The 16,350-nt window shown below is 37.7% G+C and overlaps 1 protein-coding gene across 2 annotated transcripts in view; it reads right to left on the bottom strand.

Moving 5' to 3' along the window:
* Positions 1 to 526: 526 nt before the first annotated feature.
* SYT16 (synaptotagmin 16) overlaps positions 527 to 16,350 on the bottom strand; it is a 113,103-nt gene continuing 97,279 nt past the window's right edge. Inside the window, exon 6 of one of the 2 annotated variants that reach the window (XM_029238798.1) lies at positions 527 to 930. In XM_029238798.1, coding sequence (XP_029094631.1) covers positions 617 to 930 — 314 coding nt within the window. In that variant the 3' untranslated portion in view covers positions 527 to 616. The remainder of the gene's footprint in view (positions 931 to 16,350) is intronic. The other variant, XM_029238797.1, reaches the window with a different exon arrangement.

Raw genomic sequence — 16,350 nt, 5'->3', positions numbered from 1 at the left:
AACGAAGAGTATTTAATTCATACAAATTTGCTTTATAAGTGTAAGTTTTTAACACTTATTTGTTAGGCAAATAAATGAAGGTTTTTTTATAAAGAGAAAAACATGAAATAGGGGATTATGGATGACAGCTACATTCTTCTATGAACCTCGGCGTCAGGTTCATTTCTGTATTTTGGAGTATTTTGCCCCATACTAAGAAAATTCTGATTCCTACACACAAGTGGTTACAAACAGTAACTTTTAACATCTCCCTTGCAATCGAAGGGAGCAGAGACAGCCAGAGAAGCTTCATTCCATAGCCTGAACCAAAATTTAATAACCTATTAACAGAAATTAACTCAACATCATTCATCTCAACTACAGTAACATTTCCAATAAAGTATACTCGACAGTGCATATGGGCTTTTTAAAAAAATTACAGTATTTAAATCCAAATCAAACCTTTGAGAAACCCAAAGATCCCTCCACCCCCAGAATGTCCTAGGGTCTAATAGAATCCAATCCCTACTTAAAGCCTGTCTTTAAAAAAAGCCTGCCAGCAAGCACTGAGTTGGTATCAGTACTCAAAACACGGGTCACCAGGGTAGGTATGGCCCACAAACACCTCTTGGCAAACCTAGGATTCGAGTAAAGTGTGCCACCTGCAGACCTGCTGCCCTTTGGTTTCCTTCATTTCCTCCCAATGGTCTTGCTCCTCCCCTCCACTACTGTTTTGACCCAGAGCAATCCAACCAATCATCTCTTTACGCTTCATGGTACGCCTGTTATACACAGAAATCACCAACGTAACGTCAGAGAGCTGAAAGAGGGCCACCTGGAAAACAAAGGTCTCCTTATAGACAGGATTGGGCTGACCACGTCGGATGGAGGTCTTGCAGCGGGACATCTCTTGACCCACAGAACTGAGAAGAAAGAGCTTTCCATATGTATCTGAGGAAACAATGGAAATGAGAAAACATCAGTGCCTTCCGTTTTGCTAGTTTAATTGCAATATCTACACGGGCTGTACATTTTTCCTTTTTAACATACTGAGCAGCATCTTTAGGCCTGGAACTTGCTGTAGGACTAACACATCTTACATGAGCTCTTCAGGAAAGGGATTATTACCTTTATGCTTAATGTTTCATGCGGCCCACCACGGGGCACCTTGCTGATGTTCATTAGAAGCTCTGTATGTGCAAGGGTATGTACATGCATGGGCACATGTGCAACGGTATTTGTGGACATGCACAGTTCTTCATCCACATTTTATTTATGTAACTATAAATATACATTTTGCTCTATGTGTCTTTCTTTTCATTGTCAAAGGGCTGTTTATGCCTAAAGAGTCTCTTCTCTTCTCATTCTCTACATATTCTTTGGACCACGTTATCCACTCAGTGACAACTACCAGATCTGTATCTCTGGCCTAGACTTCCCTCCCAAGCTCAAGATCTAACTGGATATCATACTTCTTCTTGTGGAAATCCCATCTCACACTCATCACGTCTCCAACCCTTAAAAACTTGCTGTTTTAGTATCCTCCAGCCCTGTGAATGGTAGCATCACCTGCTCAAGTACCCAAGTCAGAACTCAGGACGGCATCTTTGACTAGACTGGCTTCCTTACCCCTAGTCCAGTCAATCAACCACCAAGTTCTGTTGATTCTACCTCCTCAATAGCTCCCAAATCCACCCACTTCCTTGCATCCCAATGCCACTGAACTCTCAGTGTACACCATCAGCTCAGGTCACCAGCATTTCCCACTTGCATTACTGCAAGTTTCTTCACTGATCTCCACTCACTGAATTGTCAGAGGGGTCTTTGTAAAATGCAGATCTGATTGTGTCACTCTCCCTAATAAACAAAGACTAAACCTTCAATACATCCCACTAGTCTCAGGATAAAAGCTAAATTTCTCGGTATAGACCACATACCCTGACACTTTTATCTTCCAGTTTCATTATGCACCACCATTGCCTTTATACACTGCATCCCCACTACACTGAATACCTTATCCTTCCAACCCACTCTGCTGTCTTTCCCTTTCACTTCTGCATAAGCTATACATGCCCTGATATCCCGAATGATATCTACCTTCACGTGACTTCTATTCATTAGTTTAGTTTGGATGTCATCTTATCCTGGAATCTTTGCTGACCACTTGCCCCCATGCTGACCATCTGTGGGCTCCACCAAAATCTAGTTTTAGCCTCTCTCAGCACTTATTACCCAGTATTTCCATTGCCTGCTTACTTGTCTGCAAAACTGTCAGTTCCCAGATGGGAGAAAGGGAGACTGCCCTGTTTACCACTGTACCCCCGTGCCTGGGGTAATGCCTAACATGTGGTAGACACTCAGTAAATATTAAATATTTTGTAATGAATGTCTATGACCAGCCAGGAGGCTCAACTTTCTTTTTTCTTTTGGACTTAAGTTTTCAAACTTGCAAAATGGAGCTAAACCCCTCATTTTATAACCCCTGCACTAGAATGCCATGAGATGGTGACTAGCATCATAGGTTTAGTCATTTATAGAAAGTAAGTACTAACATAGTCTATTGCTTTTACTAAAATTCCTGAATGGATAATTACAAAGAAAATTATATCCTAAGAAAATTCTATTTTTATTACAATCATTTCTCAATTTCTTGACTTACTCTTAACTACAGATTTTACCACTAATTTATGTGTCCTATCCTTTAAAAAACAATCTACAAGTTCCGGTGTTTCCCGAATTTTATCATTCTGTACATTCTGTTCAGTGCAGGCTAAATGCTGACTAGTGTTTACTGCTCTCTTTCCCACCTAACAACCAGTCAAACTTTTTAAAGTGTAAACCCAGAGCTCTGTAATTTACTGTTCTCCACAAGAGCATTGTAAGATAGGAAACAAATTACAACCTGCAGTTTTCTTTCTTTGTTGATCTTTTTCTTTTCTGGTTTGATATGTTATTTTATGCAGTTATCTGCTGAGAAACACAAGGTGTGAAATTACACTTCAGGTGTGAAAAACACTCCTCTGTCTCAAAAACAGGGCTCTCCACTCTTCAAACTACTCTATGGAAAAAGCTGTCAGAAAACCAACAATGGGGGAGTGAACTTGTGTTTCTGCAGCTGGACAGCTACACAATTCCTGTAGGAAAAGTTCAATCCAGTCACCAAACTGGTCTGGCAATTCTGCTACCAGTTATGGCAGTGAAAATTGAATCAATCTTTCAGACAAAGACCTGCTCATTTCACAAAGAGAGCAATTTCCAGCTTTATCCTGTCAGAAGATCATTTTCTAATTATGAGAAAGGCTACTTACTCCCAAACCACCATCAATGAAGTGACAAAAGGGGGAAATAATAATTTTATAAACAATCCAGTCTGAGGACACCTGACCAGAAGAAGAGAAATGTTGCTGATCATTCCAGCTCAAAAGGGGAACCTTTTATTGGCTGTAATAATGTGCTTAATTCTTAGTGACCCAGGGCTGTGCCCAGAAAATTCTACTTGTGAGGAATAGTGGGGAGTAAGGCTGGGGTCTTTGGGGGTTCAATGACTTAATCTGATGAGCACCAGTCAGAATGGAAGAGAAAGAGTCAAGTAAATATGCAACTTAAGTGAACTCTGTTTTAATTCTTTGGAATTGATAATACTTGCTGCAGAGCACCACCGAGTAGTATTTTTTTTTAATTAAAACAGAAAGTCACAAAAATTATAATCAACCCCATCAATTCACTCAGTCCCATGTAATTTATTTTTCATCTTGATCTTTTGTTAGCACTTTTATGAATTCATCAGTTTTCCATTAGAGTTCTGAAAATGTTTATTGATTCAGTTCACCAGTATAGTCAGTTACCAGAAACCTGTACTTGTCAGAGTCTTTTCCATGAATTCCTTGAAGATGAAACCCTTTTATAGGAACATTTTTGCAAAAGCATCACAGTATACCCAGAACTGTCTGTAAATGACAAAAGACTTAAAAACGACCATGGTTAAAGATTTGATGAAAGTTCATAATAATGCAATTGACAAGGAAATATAGTTATTTCTGAATTATACATTTTAAAGTATTAACTAGAATTATGACTTATTATACCAGAACATATAAGATTTTCAGAAATTTCATGTAATATCTAAAACATTTATATTAACATATTTCCACAAATATCTCAAGGATAGTATTAGTTGTTTTTTGTTTGTTAGTGTTTTTATACTGCAGGTTCTTATTAGTCATCCATTTTATACACATCAGTGTATACATGTCAATCCCAATCACCCAATTCATCATACCACCATCCCCACCCCCCCACGGCTTTCCCCCCTTGGTGTCCATACGTTTGTTCTCTACATCTGTGTCTCAACTTCTGCCCTGAAAACCGGTTCATCTGTACCATTTTTCTAGGTTCCACATACATGCGTTAATATATGATATTTGTTTTTCTCTTTCTGACTTACTTCACTCTGTATGACGGTCTCTACATCCATCCATGTCTCAACAAATGACTCAATTTCGTTCCTTTTTATGGTTAATATTTCATTGTATATATGTACCACAACTTCTTTATCCATTCATCTGTCAACGGGCATTTAGGTTGCTTCCATGACTTGGCTATTGTAAATAGTGCTGCAATGAACATTGGGGAGCATGTGTCTTTTTGAACTATGGTTTTCTCTGGGTATATGCCCGGTAGTGGGATTGCTGGATCATATGGTAATTCTATTTTTAGTTTTTTAAGGAACCTCCATACTGTTCTCCATAGTGGCTGTATCAATTTACATTCCCACCAACAGTGCAAGAGGGTTCCCTTTTCTCCACACCATCTCCAGCATTTGTTGTTTATAGATTTTCTGATGAAGCCCATTCTAACTGGTGTGAGGTGATACCTCATTGTAGTTTTGACTTGCATTTCTCTAGTAATTAGTGATGTTGAGCAGCTTTTCATGTGCTTCACGGCTATCTGTATGTCTTCTTGGAGAAATGTCTATTTGGGTCTTCCGCCAGTCTTTGGATTGGGTTGTTTGTTTTTTTAATATTGAGCTGCATGAGCTGTTTATATATTTTGGAGATTAATCCTTTGTCCACTGATTCGTTTGCAAATATTTTCTCCCATTCTGAGGGTTGTCTTTTCATCTTGTTTATGGTTTCCTTTGCTGTGCAAAAGCTTTGAGTTTTCATTAGGTCCCATTTATTTATTTTTCTTTTTATTTCCATTACTCTAGGAGGTGGGTCATAAAAGATCTTCCTGTGATTATGTCAAACAGTGTTCTTCCTATGCTTTCCTCTAAGGGTTTTATAGTGTCCAGTCTTACATTTAGGTCTCGAATCCAGTTTGTTTATTTTTGTGTATGGTGTTAGGGAGTGTTCTAATTTCATTCTTTTACATGTAGCTCTAGTTTTCCCAGCACCACTTATTGAAGAGACTGTCTTTTCTCCATTGTATATCTTTGCCTCCTTTGTCATAGATTAGTGGACCATAGGTGTGTGGGTTTATCTCTGGGCTTTCTATCTTGTTCCATTAATCTATGTTTCTGTTTTTGTGCCAGTACCATATTGTTTGATTACTGTAGCTTTGTAGTAGAGTCTGAAAACAGGGAGTCTGATTCCTCCAGCTCCATTTCTTTCCCTCAAGACTGCTTTGGCTATTCGGGGTCTTTTATGTCTCCATACAAATTTTAAGACTTTTTGTTCTAGTTCCATAAAAACTGCCATTGGTAATTTGATAGGGGTTGCATTGAATCTGTAGATTGCTTTGGGTAGTAGAGTCATTTTCACAATACTGATTCTTCCAATCCAAGAACATGGTATATCTCTCCATCCGTTGGTATCATCTTTAATTTCTTTCATCAGTGTCTTATAGTTTTCCACATACAGGTCTTTTGTCTCACTAGGTAGGTTTATTCCTAGGTATTTTATTCTTTTTGTTGCAATGGTAAATGGGAGTGTTTCCATAATTTCTGTTTCAGATTTTTCATCATTAAAGTATAGGAATGCAGGAGATTTCAGTGCATTAATTTTGTATCCTGCAACTTTACCAAATTCATTGATTAGCTCTAGTCATTTTCTGGTGGCATCTTTAGGATTCTCTATATATAGTATCATGTCATCTGCAAACAGTGACAGTTTTACTTCTTCTTTTCCAATTTGTATTCCTTTCATTGCTTTTTCTTCTCTGATTGCCATGGCTAGGACTTCCAAAACTATGTTGAATAACAGTGGTGAGAGCAGACGTCCTTGTCTCGTTCCTGACCTTAGAGGAAACGCTTTCAGTTTTTCACCATTGAGAATGATGTTTTCTGTGGGTTTGTCATATATGGCCTTTATTATGTTGAGGTAGGTTCCCTCTATGCCCACTTTCTGGAGAGTTTTTATCAAGAATGGGTGTCGAATTTTGTCAAAAGCTTTTTCTGCATCTATTGAGATGATCATATGGTTTTTATTCTTCAATTTGTTAATATGGTGTATCACATTGATTGATTTGTATAAATTGAAGAATCCTTGCATCCCCGGGATAAATCCCACTTGATCGTGGTGTATGATCCTTTTAATGTGTTGTTGGATTCTGTTTGCTAGTATTTTGTTGAGAATTTTTGCATCTATATTCATCAGTGATATTGGTCTGTAATTTTCTTTTTTTGTAGTATCTTTGTCTGGTCTTGGTATCAGGGTGATGGTGGCCTCATAGAATGAGTTTGGGAGTGTTCCTTCCCCTGCAATTTTTTGGAAGAGTTTGAGAAGGATGGGTGTTAGCTCTTCTCTAAATGTTTGACAGAATTCACCTGTGAGGCCATCTGGTCCTGGACTTTCGTTGTTGGAAGGTTTTTATTCACAGTTTCAATTTCATTACTTGTGATTGGTCTGTTCATATTTTCTGTTTCTTCATGGTTCAGTCTTGGAAGGTTATACCTTTCTAAGAATTTGTCCATTTCTTCCAGGTTGTCCATTTTATTGGCATAGAGTTCTGCGGTGTCTGTTTTAACCTCTTCTTTTGCATTTCTAATTTTATTGATTTGAGTCCTCTCCCTATTTTTCTTGATCAGTCTGGCTAATGGTTTATCAATTTTGTTGATCTTCTCAAAGAACCAGCTTTTAGTTTTATTGATCTTTGCTGTTGTTTTCTTTGTTCCTATTTCATTTATTTCTGCTCTGATCTTTATGATTTCTTTCCTTCTGCTAATTTTGGGTTTTGTTTGTTCTTCTTTCTCTAGTTCCTCTAGGTGTAAGGTTAGATTGTTTACTTGAGATTTTTCTTGTTTTCTTGAGGTAGGCTTGTATAGCTATAAACTTCCCTCTTAGAACTGCTTTTGCTGCATCCCATAGGTTTTGGATTGTCGTGTTTTCATTGTCATTTGTCTCTAGGTATTGATTTCCTCTTTGATTTCTTCAGTGATCTCTTGGTTATTTAGTAACGTATTGTTTAGCCTCCATGTGTTTACGTTTTTTTCCCTGTAATTCATTTCTAATCTCATAGCGTTGTGGTCAGAAAAGATGCTTGATATGATTTCAATTTTCTTAAATTTACTGAGGCTTGATTTGTGACCCAAGATGTGATCTATCCTGGAGAATGTTCCGTGCGCACTTGAGAAGAAAGTGTAATCTGCTGTTTTTGGATGGAATGTCCTACAAATATTAATTAAATCTATCTGGTCTATTGCGTCATTTAAAGCTTCTGTTTCCTTATTAATTTTCTGTCTGGATGATCTGTCCATTGGTGTAAGTGAGGTGTTAAAGTCCCCCACTATTATTGTATTGCTGTCGATTTCCTCTTTTATAGCCATTAGCAGTTGCCTTATGTATTGAGGTGCTCCTATGTTGGGTGCATATATATTTATAATTGTTATATCTCCTTCTTGGATTGAGCCCTTGATCGTTATGTAGTGTCCTTCCTTGTCTCTTGTAACATTCTTTATTTTAAAGTCTATTTTATCTGATATGAGTATAGCTACTCCAGCTTTCTTTTGATTTCCATTTGCATGGAATATCTTTTTCCATCCCCACTTTCAGTCTGTATGTGTCCCTAGGTCTGAAGTGGGTCTCTTGTAGACAGCATATAGATGGGTCTTGTTTTTGTATCCATTCAGCAAGTCTGTGTCTTTTGGTTGGAGCATTTAATCCACTCACGTTTAAGGTAATTATCGATATGTATGTTCCTATGACCATTTTCTTAATTGTTTCAGGTTTGTTTTTGTAGGTCCTTTTCTTCTCTTGTGTTTCCCACTTAGAGAAGTTCCTTTAGCATTTGTTGTAGAGCTGGTTTGGTGGTGATGAATTCTCTTAGCTTTTGTTTGTCTGTAAAGCTTTTGATTTCTCCATGGAATCTGAATGTGATGCTTGCTGGGTAGAGTAATCTTGGTTGTAAATTCTTCCCTTTCATCATTTTAAGTATATCATGACACTCCCTTCTGGCTTGTAGAGTTTCTGGTGAGAAATCATCTGTTAACCTTATGGGAGTTCCCTTGTATGTTATTTGTCACTTTTCCCTTGCTGCTTTCAGTAATTTTTCTTTGTCTTTAACTTATGCCAATTTGATTACTGTGTGTCTCGGCGTGTTTCTCCTTGGGTTTATCCTTTATGGGATTCTCTGTGCTTCCTGGACTTAGGTGGCTATTTCCTTTCCCATGTTAGGGAAGTTTTTGACTATAATCTCTTCAAATATTTTCTCTGGTCCTTTTTCTCTCTCTTCTCCTTCTGGGACCCCTATAATGCGAATGTTGTTGCATTTAATGTTGTCTCAGAAGTCTCTTAGGCTGTCTTCAGTTCTTTTCATTCTTTTTTCTTTAGTCTGTTACACAGCAGTGAACTCCACCATTCTGTCTTCCAGGTCACTTTTCCGTTCTTCTGACTCAGTTATTCTGCTATTGATTCCTTCTAGTGTAGTTTTCATTTCAGTTGTTGTATTGCTTGTCTCTGTTTGTTTTTTCTTTAATTCTTCTAGGGCTTTGTTAAACATTTCTTGCATCTTCTCGATCTTTGCCTCCAGTCTTTTTCCGAGGTCCTGGATCATCTCCACTATCATCATTCTGAATTCTTTTTCTGGAAGGTTGCCTATCTCCACTTCATTTAGTTGTTTTTCTGGGGGTTTATCTTGTTCTTTCTTCTGGTACATAGCCCTCTGCCTTTTCATCTTGTCTATCTTTCTGTGAATGTGGTTTTTGTTCCAAAGGCTGCAGGATTGTAGTTCTTGCTTCTGCTGTCTGCCCTCTGGTGGATGAGGCTATCTAAGAGGCTTGATGGGAGGGACTGGTGGTGGGTAGAGCTGACTCTTGCTTTGGTGCGCAGAGCTCAGTAAAACTCTAATCCACTTGACTGTTGATGGGTGGGTCTGGGTTCCCTCCCTGTTGCTTGTTTAGCCTGAGGCAACCCAACACTGGAGCCTACGTGGGCTCTTTGGTGGGGCTAATGACAGACTCTAGGAGGGCTCATGCCAAGGAATACTTCCCAGAACTTCTACTGCCAGTGTCCTTGTCCCTACGGTGAGCCACAGCCCACCCCCTGGCCTCTGCAGGAGACCCTCAAACACTAGCAGGTAGGTCTGGTTCAGTCTCCCCTGGGGTCACTGCTCCTTCCCCTGGGTCCCGATACACACACTATTTTGTGTGTGTCCCCGAAGAGTGGAGTCTCTGTTTCTCCCAGTCCTGTCGAAGTTCTGCAATCAATTCCCACTAGGCTTCCAAGTCTGATTCTCTAGGAATTCCTCCTCCCGTTGCCGGAACCCCAGGTTGCGAAGTCTGACATGGAGCTCAGAACTCTCACTCCAGTGGGTGGACTTCTGTGGTATAAATGTTCTCCAGTCTGTGAGTCACCCACCCACCAGTTATGGGATTTGATTTTACTGTGATTGCTCCCCTCCTACCATCTCATTGTGGCTTCTCCTTTGTCTTTGGATGTGGGGTATCTTTTCCGGTGAGTTCCAGTGTCTTCCTGTCAATGATTGTCCAGCAGCTAGTTGTGATTCTGGTGTTCTCGCAAGAGGGAGTGAGAGCATGCCCTTCTACTCCGCCATCTTGGTTCCTCCTCCCACCGAGCAGTATTTATCTTCTGCTGATGATTCAGATGCCTCTTGGTGTCAAAACCATCAACAACAGGCTGAATGGGTCCCAATCCCTAGATCGTCCTGGATCCTGTTCTTCTGACCCAGCCTGCCAACTGCTCTATGGGTCACTTGTCTCTTTCTCCATAAAGGAAGATACCACATGCACCAAAAAAATTATGACAGTTAAAATATCTCCAATATATCATGGCACAAAATTATGTCATTTGGGACTCAGAAGTCATTTTTCCAAAGAAACAATATAATACCTAACTATTTAACTAACCACAATAGTTAGTTAAATAGCTCATACAAGACACCTGCCAGTGGGCAGCATGATGGTCTACCAATTGTAATAGACTCAGCCTCGGGGAGGGGGTGGGTGTGTGGCACCACGATTCTCTGGGTAAGGGAAAGAGTTTGGTCATTTAACCTCCCCTTAGCTTCTAATGTATTCATAATTATAAAATATTTTCAACATACATAAGAGAGAATAATAGTACACATACTCAAGTATGCAGACTTGTGATATTTAGCATTTGTTGTATTTACTATGGACCTTTTTGCTTTTTGTTTGATTTTTAGGAAATAAAGTGTTATAACTGAAGATCCTTGAGTATCCCTCCTAGATCCTGTTTGGTTTCCTCTATCACTAAACGTAATTCCTCTCCTGGATTTGCAGCTCATCATCTTCATGTATGTTTTTAGCCTTTCACTATATAAATAGCTGTAAATAAAGATATCCAAAATACACTTAACAGTATTCTGCACATTTAAGAAGTATTTAATGTTTTACTGTATGTCCTCCCAAAACTTGCCTTTTTTGCATTCAGCATTAAATTTTTTATATTACCTATATTATATATACACCTGTGATTCAAGTACCATATAATGTTCCAGTATATTAATAAACCACAATTTATTCATAATCTTAATTAATGGACATTTTAATTGCTTATAATAACCAAGAAGTGAAAAGATTTCAGTGAACATTTTTCTATATTTTACATTGTACCAATATTTGAGAATTTCTCTAATACATACCTAGGAGTAGATTACTGGCTCTTTGCAAATTCTAGAGACAAAATCTTGTTATTTTTATTGCTAATATCTTCTCCCTGCCTGTAACTTATCCTTTTCCTCTGTGTAGTAAGTTCTGTAGTATAATGCTTTAAGTTTTTGTGGAGTCATATTTATCAATGTTTTCTTTTTCAGTTGACATATTTTAAAAAATTGTTTAAGAAATCCTACCCAAACCCAACAGTCTTCCACATTTCTCCTATGAGTCTTAAGAGTTTGTTTTCCACATCTGATCTTTAATCCACCTTAAACTGATCTTTGTGTGTGGTATAAAGTAGGGATCTAATTATTTTTTCCTATATGGGAAGCATTATTCATTTAATAGCCCATTATCTCCCAGCTGATTTGTAATATAATGTCGATCAGATATCGTGTCCAGCTTTAGTGTCCTTCCCCTAACTTGATAATATTTATCATTTTAGAATATATTTTGATCTGCTCAGTAGAATCCTTCTATCATCTTTTTAAAAGCTATTTTAGTTATTTTAAGCTCTTGCTTCATTTAATTGGCTCTTGCATATGAATTTGAGAATCAGTTTGTCAAACTCTTTTTTTAAAAAGAAAAAAAAATACACCAAAAAAAATCTGTGGGGATTTTGATTGGGATCATACTGGGTGTACAGATTAACTTGGGGAGAGCTGTTATTTTCACAATATAGATTATTCTAAACAATGAACATGGTTTATCTATTTAGTTTTCTTTTGTGTCTTTCAAACAGTGTTGTGATTTTAAAAAATAATTTTCTTACTTATCTTTTATTAATGTTATCCTTTGGTACCATAGGTACTGTTACTTTTGTAAATATCCATGTGTTAAAACTCCACTTTCTAACCGTCCTTGACGTATTAGAAAACAAGTTTGTATTTAAAAGAATGTTATTAGTTTAAAATTGTAGGGTTTTTTGTATTTTTAATGTAGACAATCATATTTTCTACAAATAATGGCAATTTTGTTTCCTCCTCTCAAGCTTTAATTTTTATTTCTTTTTCTTATTCTACTGAATTGCCTTGAGTTTCCAGTCTAATGCTGAGTGAGAGTGATGCCAGTGGCAACCCTTACTTCATTCTTGACTTTAAGGGGATTTCAGGATTAAGAATGATGGCTAGTGTCTATTTTCTTAAAACACCCACTATCAAGGTTAAGCAAGTTCCCTTCCGTAACACAAACTAGTTGTTGATATTTAATACCATTTCTACCTTTCTAAGCTCTTTCCCTTATGAAACATAAAATTACATTCCCCTGAATCTCTTGCAGTAAGATCCCAGTTAGAGTCCACTAATGAAAGCAACTTGTATGAGACTGGAAAGTAGAAGGAAAGCGTTGCCACAGCCCTCTAGTCCCAGTTGCAGGCATGTGTACAGGCATTAGCAAGCAGATGGCAAATTAGGGTTTTCCCCCATGGTGTTCAAACATCCTTATGAGAATCATCCCTTTCATATGTACACAGCTCAGACCGTACTGGCATCTTCCCTGTGATACCTATACTTCTGGATTTCCTGGAGAGCTTTCTTGACATTTATCACAAGGCTTCCCATGCTTAAAACCTGTAAGAAACAACTTCTGACTCAAAATACCTATTTTGTATTTTCCTGACAAAATGTGACTGATATAGTAACTGGTAATCTGAACTGGAATGCTACCAAAATAAAAACACAAGAATGACCACTGGCCTAGAAGTTGGGTGCCAGGTGATGAAGAAACTAATATCAGAGGCTAGAACAATGGAGATCCATAATCCATATTATGTGATAGTAAAACCACCATCTGCTATAACTTGGAAGGAAGAGCATATGCCTAATGTTTATACAAGTAAGGAAACAGACTGAAAAACAGAACGTTAGAAGTGTGTATTTGTACTACTAGCTTTATTTGGGGGGTGAGGGTGAAAAGTAAGCTTGGGAAAGAACGGACCAATGTGCAAGGAAAAAGAGAATCCTGAAATTCAGACCTTTCTGTGGTTGGAAAAGTTCCTTGCTTCCAGACCTCCAAACAGTAAGAGACGGATTTTAAAAGGCTTCAAACAACAAAGGCCCAGTAAACCTTCTTAGGGGAATAATGTGATAGTGACTCAGGTTAAGTATCAAATTAAGGATGTAGGCTTCACACCAGATTTTAGTTGACTGAGCCATGTGACTGAGGTCTGAATAATAGAATATGAGAAGTGGTAAATATCACCTTCAATCACAGCTATAGGCAACCACTCCCCCATCTCTTCCCCTTCCATGACAACAAAGCAGGTCACATTTTGAATATTATCACCTCACTAAATGGAAAGAACCTGTATGCCTTAGTCACAGCTTAGAGGAGAGGCACCTGCTTTGCTTTGGACTGTGATGCAAGGGAGAAATAAACCTTTGCTGTTAAGCCACGAACTCTGCAGAATTTGTCGTTGCATCATAGCCTAGTCTATACGAATACACCTTCTATTATTCCTCTGCTTTGAGTTATTTTTATCAATAATGGATAGTGCATTTTATCAAGAACTGCTTTTGCAACTATTGACATGATCAGGTTTTCTCATAAATCAATTGGTATGTGAACTGCAGTAGATTTTACTAATATTAAGTCATTCTTGCATTCCTGAACTAAATCCAATTTGTTGGTAATTAGTATTTCTTTTTCTTATACATTGTGAGGCTATGTGGGCGCAATATAAACTGCAGTATATGTGAGAGGATGTGAGGAGGGGGACAGGGAGAGATTGGGAGGAAGAGAAATATTAATCTAATGTTATATCTACCTTTTACATAGCAGTCTTAGTCCCTTTACATTTATTATGATCACTGATATATTTTGATTTATTTTTATTGTTTTGGTTTGTGCTATCTATTCTGCATTTTCTAGGCTTTTAAATATCTCTTTCTGCTTTCTATTGGATTAACTGAATTTTCTTTATTCTAATTTAGCCTCCCTACTGGTTTGAAAGTTGGAAATTTTAACATGTACACTTGACTTAATGTCTAAAATGAATCAATACGTCTACCCTCTTTTTAAGCAACATAAGTACCTTAGAATTCTTTGATTTCCATCTCCCCTTCATATCCTTCATGTTATTCCTGCCCGGAATTTCATTTCCACGTTGTTGTTGTGGCATGTTTCCTACTATTGCTGTTTCTGCTTTATGCAGTTTATACATGCTTACCTTTACCTACATGTTGATCTTTTTGTTCTTGTTGTTCATTTTCCTTTTCTTGCACTTCATTACTTCCTTCTAAGTTCGATTTCTTTCTCCCTGAAATAACATCAGTTAGTAGCTCTTCCACTGATAAACCCTTTCAAACTTTGTGAAAAAGATCTTTATTCTTCCTTCACTCGAAAAGAATAGTAAGTTGAGAGTACTTTTTTCTCTTTGATGATATTCCCCCCCTTGTCCTCAGCTTTCTATCGTTGCTGTTAATAAGCCTGTCCTTAGTCTGTCATTCTTCTGCAGAAAGCTGTTTTTTTTAAAAAAAAAGCAGTTTTATTGAGATATAACTCACATACCATGGTAACTGTATTTTCTCCCGTTGCTTTTCAGATTTTCTAACTTTGATATTGTTGTAAGAATTAAATGAGATGATGTAAGTATAGGAATATCCCATATGCAATCAATAAGTTATTGCCACATACAAATCTTCATATGAATTGGCCCTAATTCTAAGCACATAATGGCTATTAGTAAGTACTCGCTATACTTAGCTTTAAAAGAAGGTGGTATGTCCTATATCTGTTCATTTCCATGTAGTCCATTTTTCCCCTGCCTTCCATCTGTAGAGTGTACCCCCCTGCATCCCACTTGTTCTTCACACTAAACACGAGCCAGCTTGATTTGCTTTTTTGTTTTTCCTTCTTCTAGTCTCTGCTATTGTGAGTACCTAACAAGGTTAATGTGCTGCTGCTGTAAGTATTATCATTTGGGACGTAATTATCACATGTGGCTAATCATGCACATGCTGAGAGGCTGGGGAACTTGTTGTTTTTAACTGGAGGGGACATCTTAATGATAGTTTTTGACAAGGACCATTATATGGGTGTATATATACACAGTGCAGTAATGCATTGTAGAAGGACGGAGAAAGAGAACCTGCCAACAGAACAGCTAATACTATTTTTAAAAACGTAGACTTGTATCAGTAATATTATCTAGTTAACCTTATTTAATAGGGAAAGAAATTAAATTCAGAGAGGTTAAATCAAATGTCGAGGCCATGCAGTAACTGGGTGGCAAGCCCAGGAAAAGAACAGAACAGAGCTGCTAAATTGTTAGTGAATTGCTTTCCCATGAAGCCAAATCCAGAAGATAACCAAATATTTCTAATTCTCAATGGTAACTTTTTCAAAAGCTTCTGTAAATGTCTATCAGCAATGGAATATTACTCAGCCATAAAAAGGAACTAAACTGAGTTATTTGTAGTGAGTTGGATGGACCTAGAGACTGTCACACAGAGTGAAGCAAGTCAGAAAGAGAAAAACAAATACCGTATGCTAACACATACATATGGAATCTAAAAAAGGGAAAAAAAGAAAAAGAAAATGGTCAGAAGAAGCTAGGGGCAAGACGGGAATAAAGATGCAGACCTACTAGAGAATGGGTTTGAGGATATGGGGAGGGGGAAGGGTAAGCTGGGACAAAGCGAGAGAGTGGCATAGACATATATATACTACCAAACGTAAAACAGATAGCTAGTGGGAAGCAGCCACATAGCACAGGGAGATCAGCTCAGTGCTTTGTGACCACCTAGAGGGGTGGGATAGGGAGGGTGGGAGGGAGGGAGATGCAAGAGGGAAGAGATATGGGGACATATGTATATGTATAACTGATTCACTTTGTTATAAAGCAGAAATTGACACACCATTGTAAAGCAATTATACTCTAATAAAGATGTTAAAAACTAAGAAAATTAAAAATAATAAAAAAATAAAAAATAAATCATAAAGATCAGAAATAAATGAAAAAAAGAAAGTCTATTAGGATTTCAGATGTCTAGAAGGCACAATAAGAGGCTTTTTCACCTGGAGCATCTGCCATGTACAGATGTGGAAACTATCTCTTGCCATCGGATTTGTAGACTAGCCTGTACCATCTTAGCAGCAAAAATGATCACTGACCACATGTACTAAGTGAGATTTTACCTTGAAAGTGCCTGGAATGGTTCTTGGCACACTGTTACCTGACCTGAGCTAAGATTAGTTCATTTTGTTAACTTGCTTATATATTGTTTCTGAATAGGTTCTATGGAATAGTTTCAGTAATTTTCAAATAGCCTATTTTATCTTCCCTAGCCCACCTAGGA

Source organism: Monodon monoceros, unplaced genomic scaffold (assembly GCF_005190385.1).
Source record: "Monodon monoceros isolate NGI ecotype Baffin Bay Population unplaced genomic scaffold, NGI_Narwhal_1 Super_Scaffold_21, whole genome shotgun sequence".
Lineage (NCBI taxonomy): Eukaryota > Metazoa > Chordata > Mammalia > Artiodactyla > Monodontidae > Monodon > Monodon monoceros.
The sequence above is the reverse complement of the archived record's forward strand: the minus strand, read 5'-3'. Positions and strand labels throughout refer to the sequence as shown.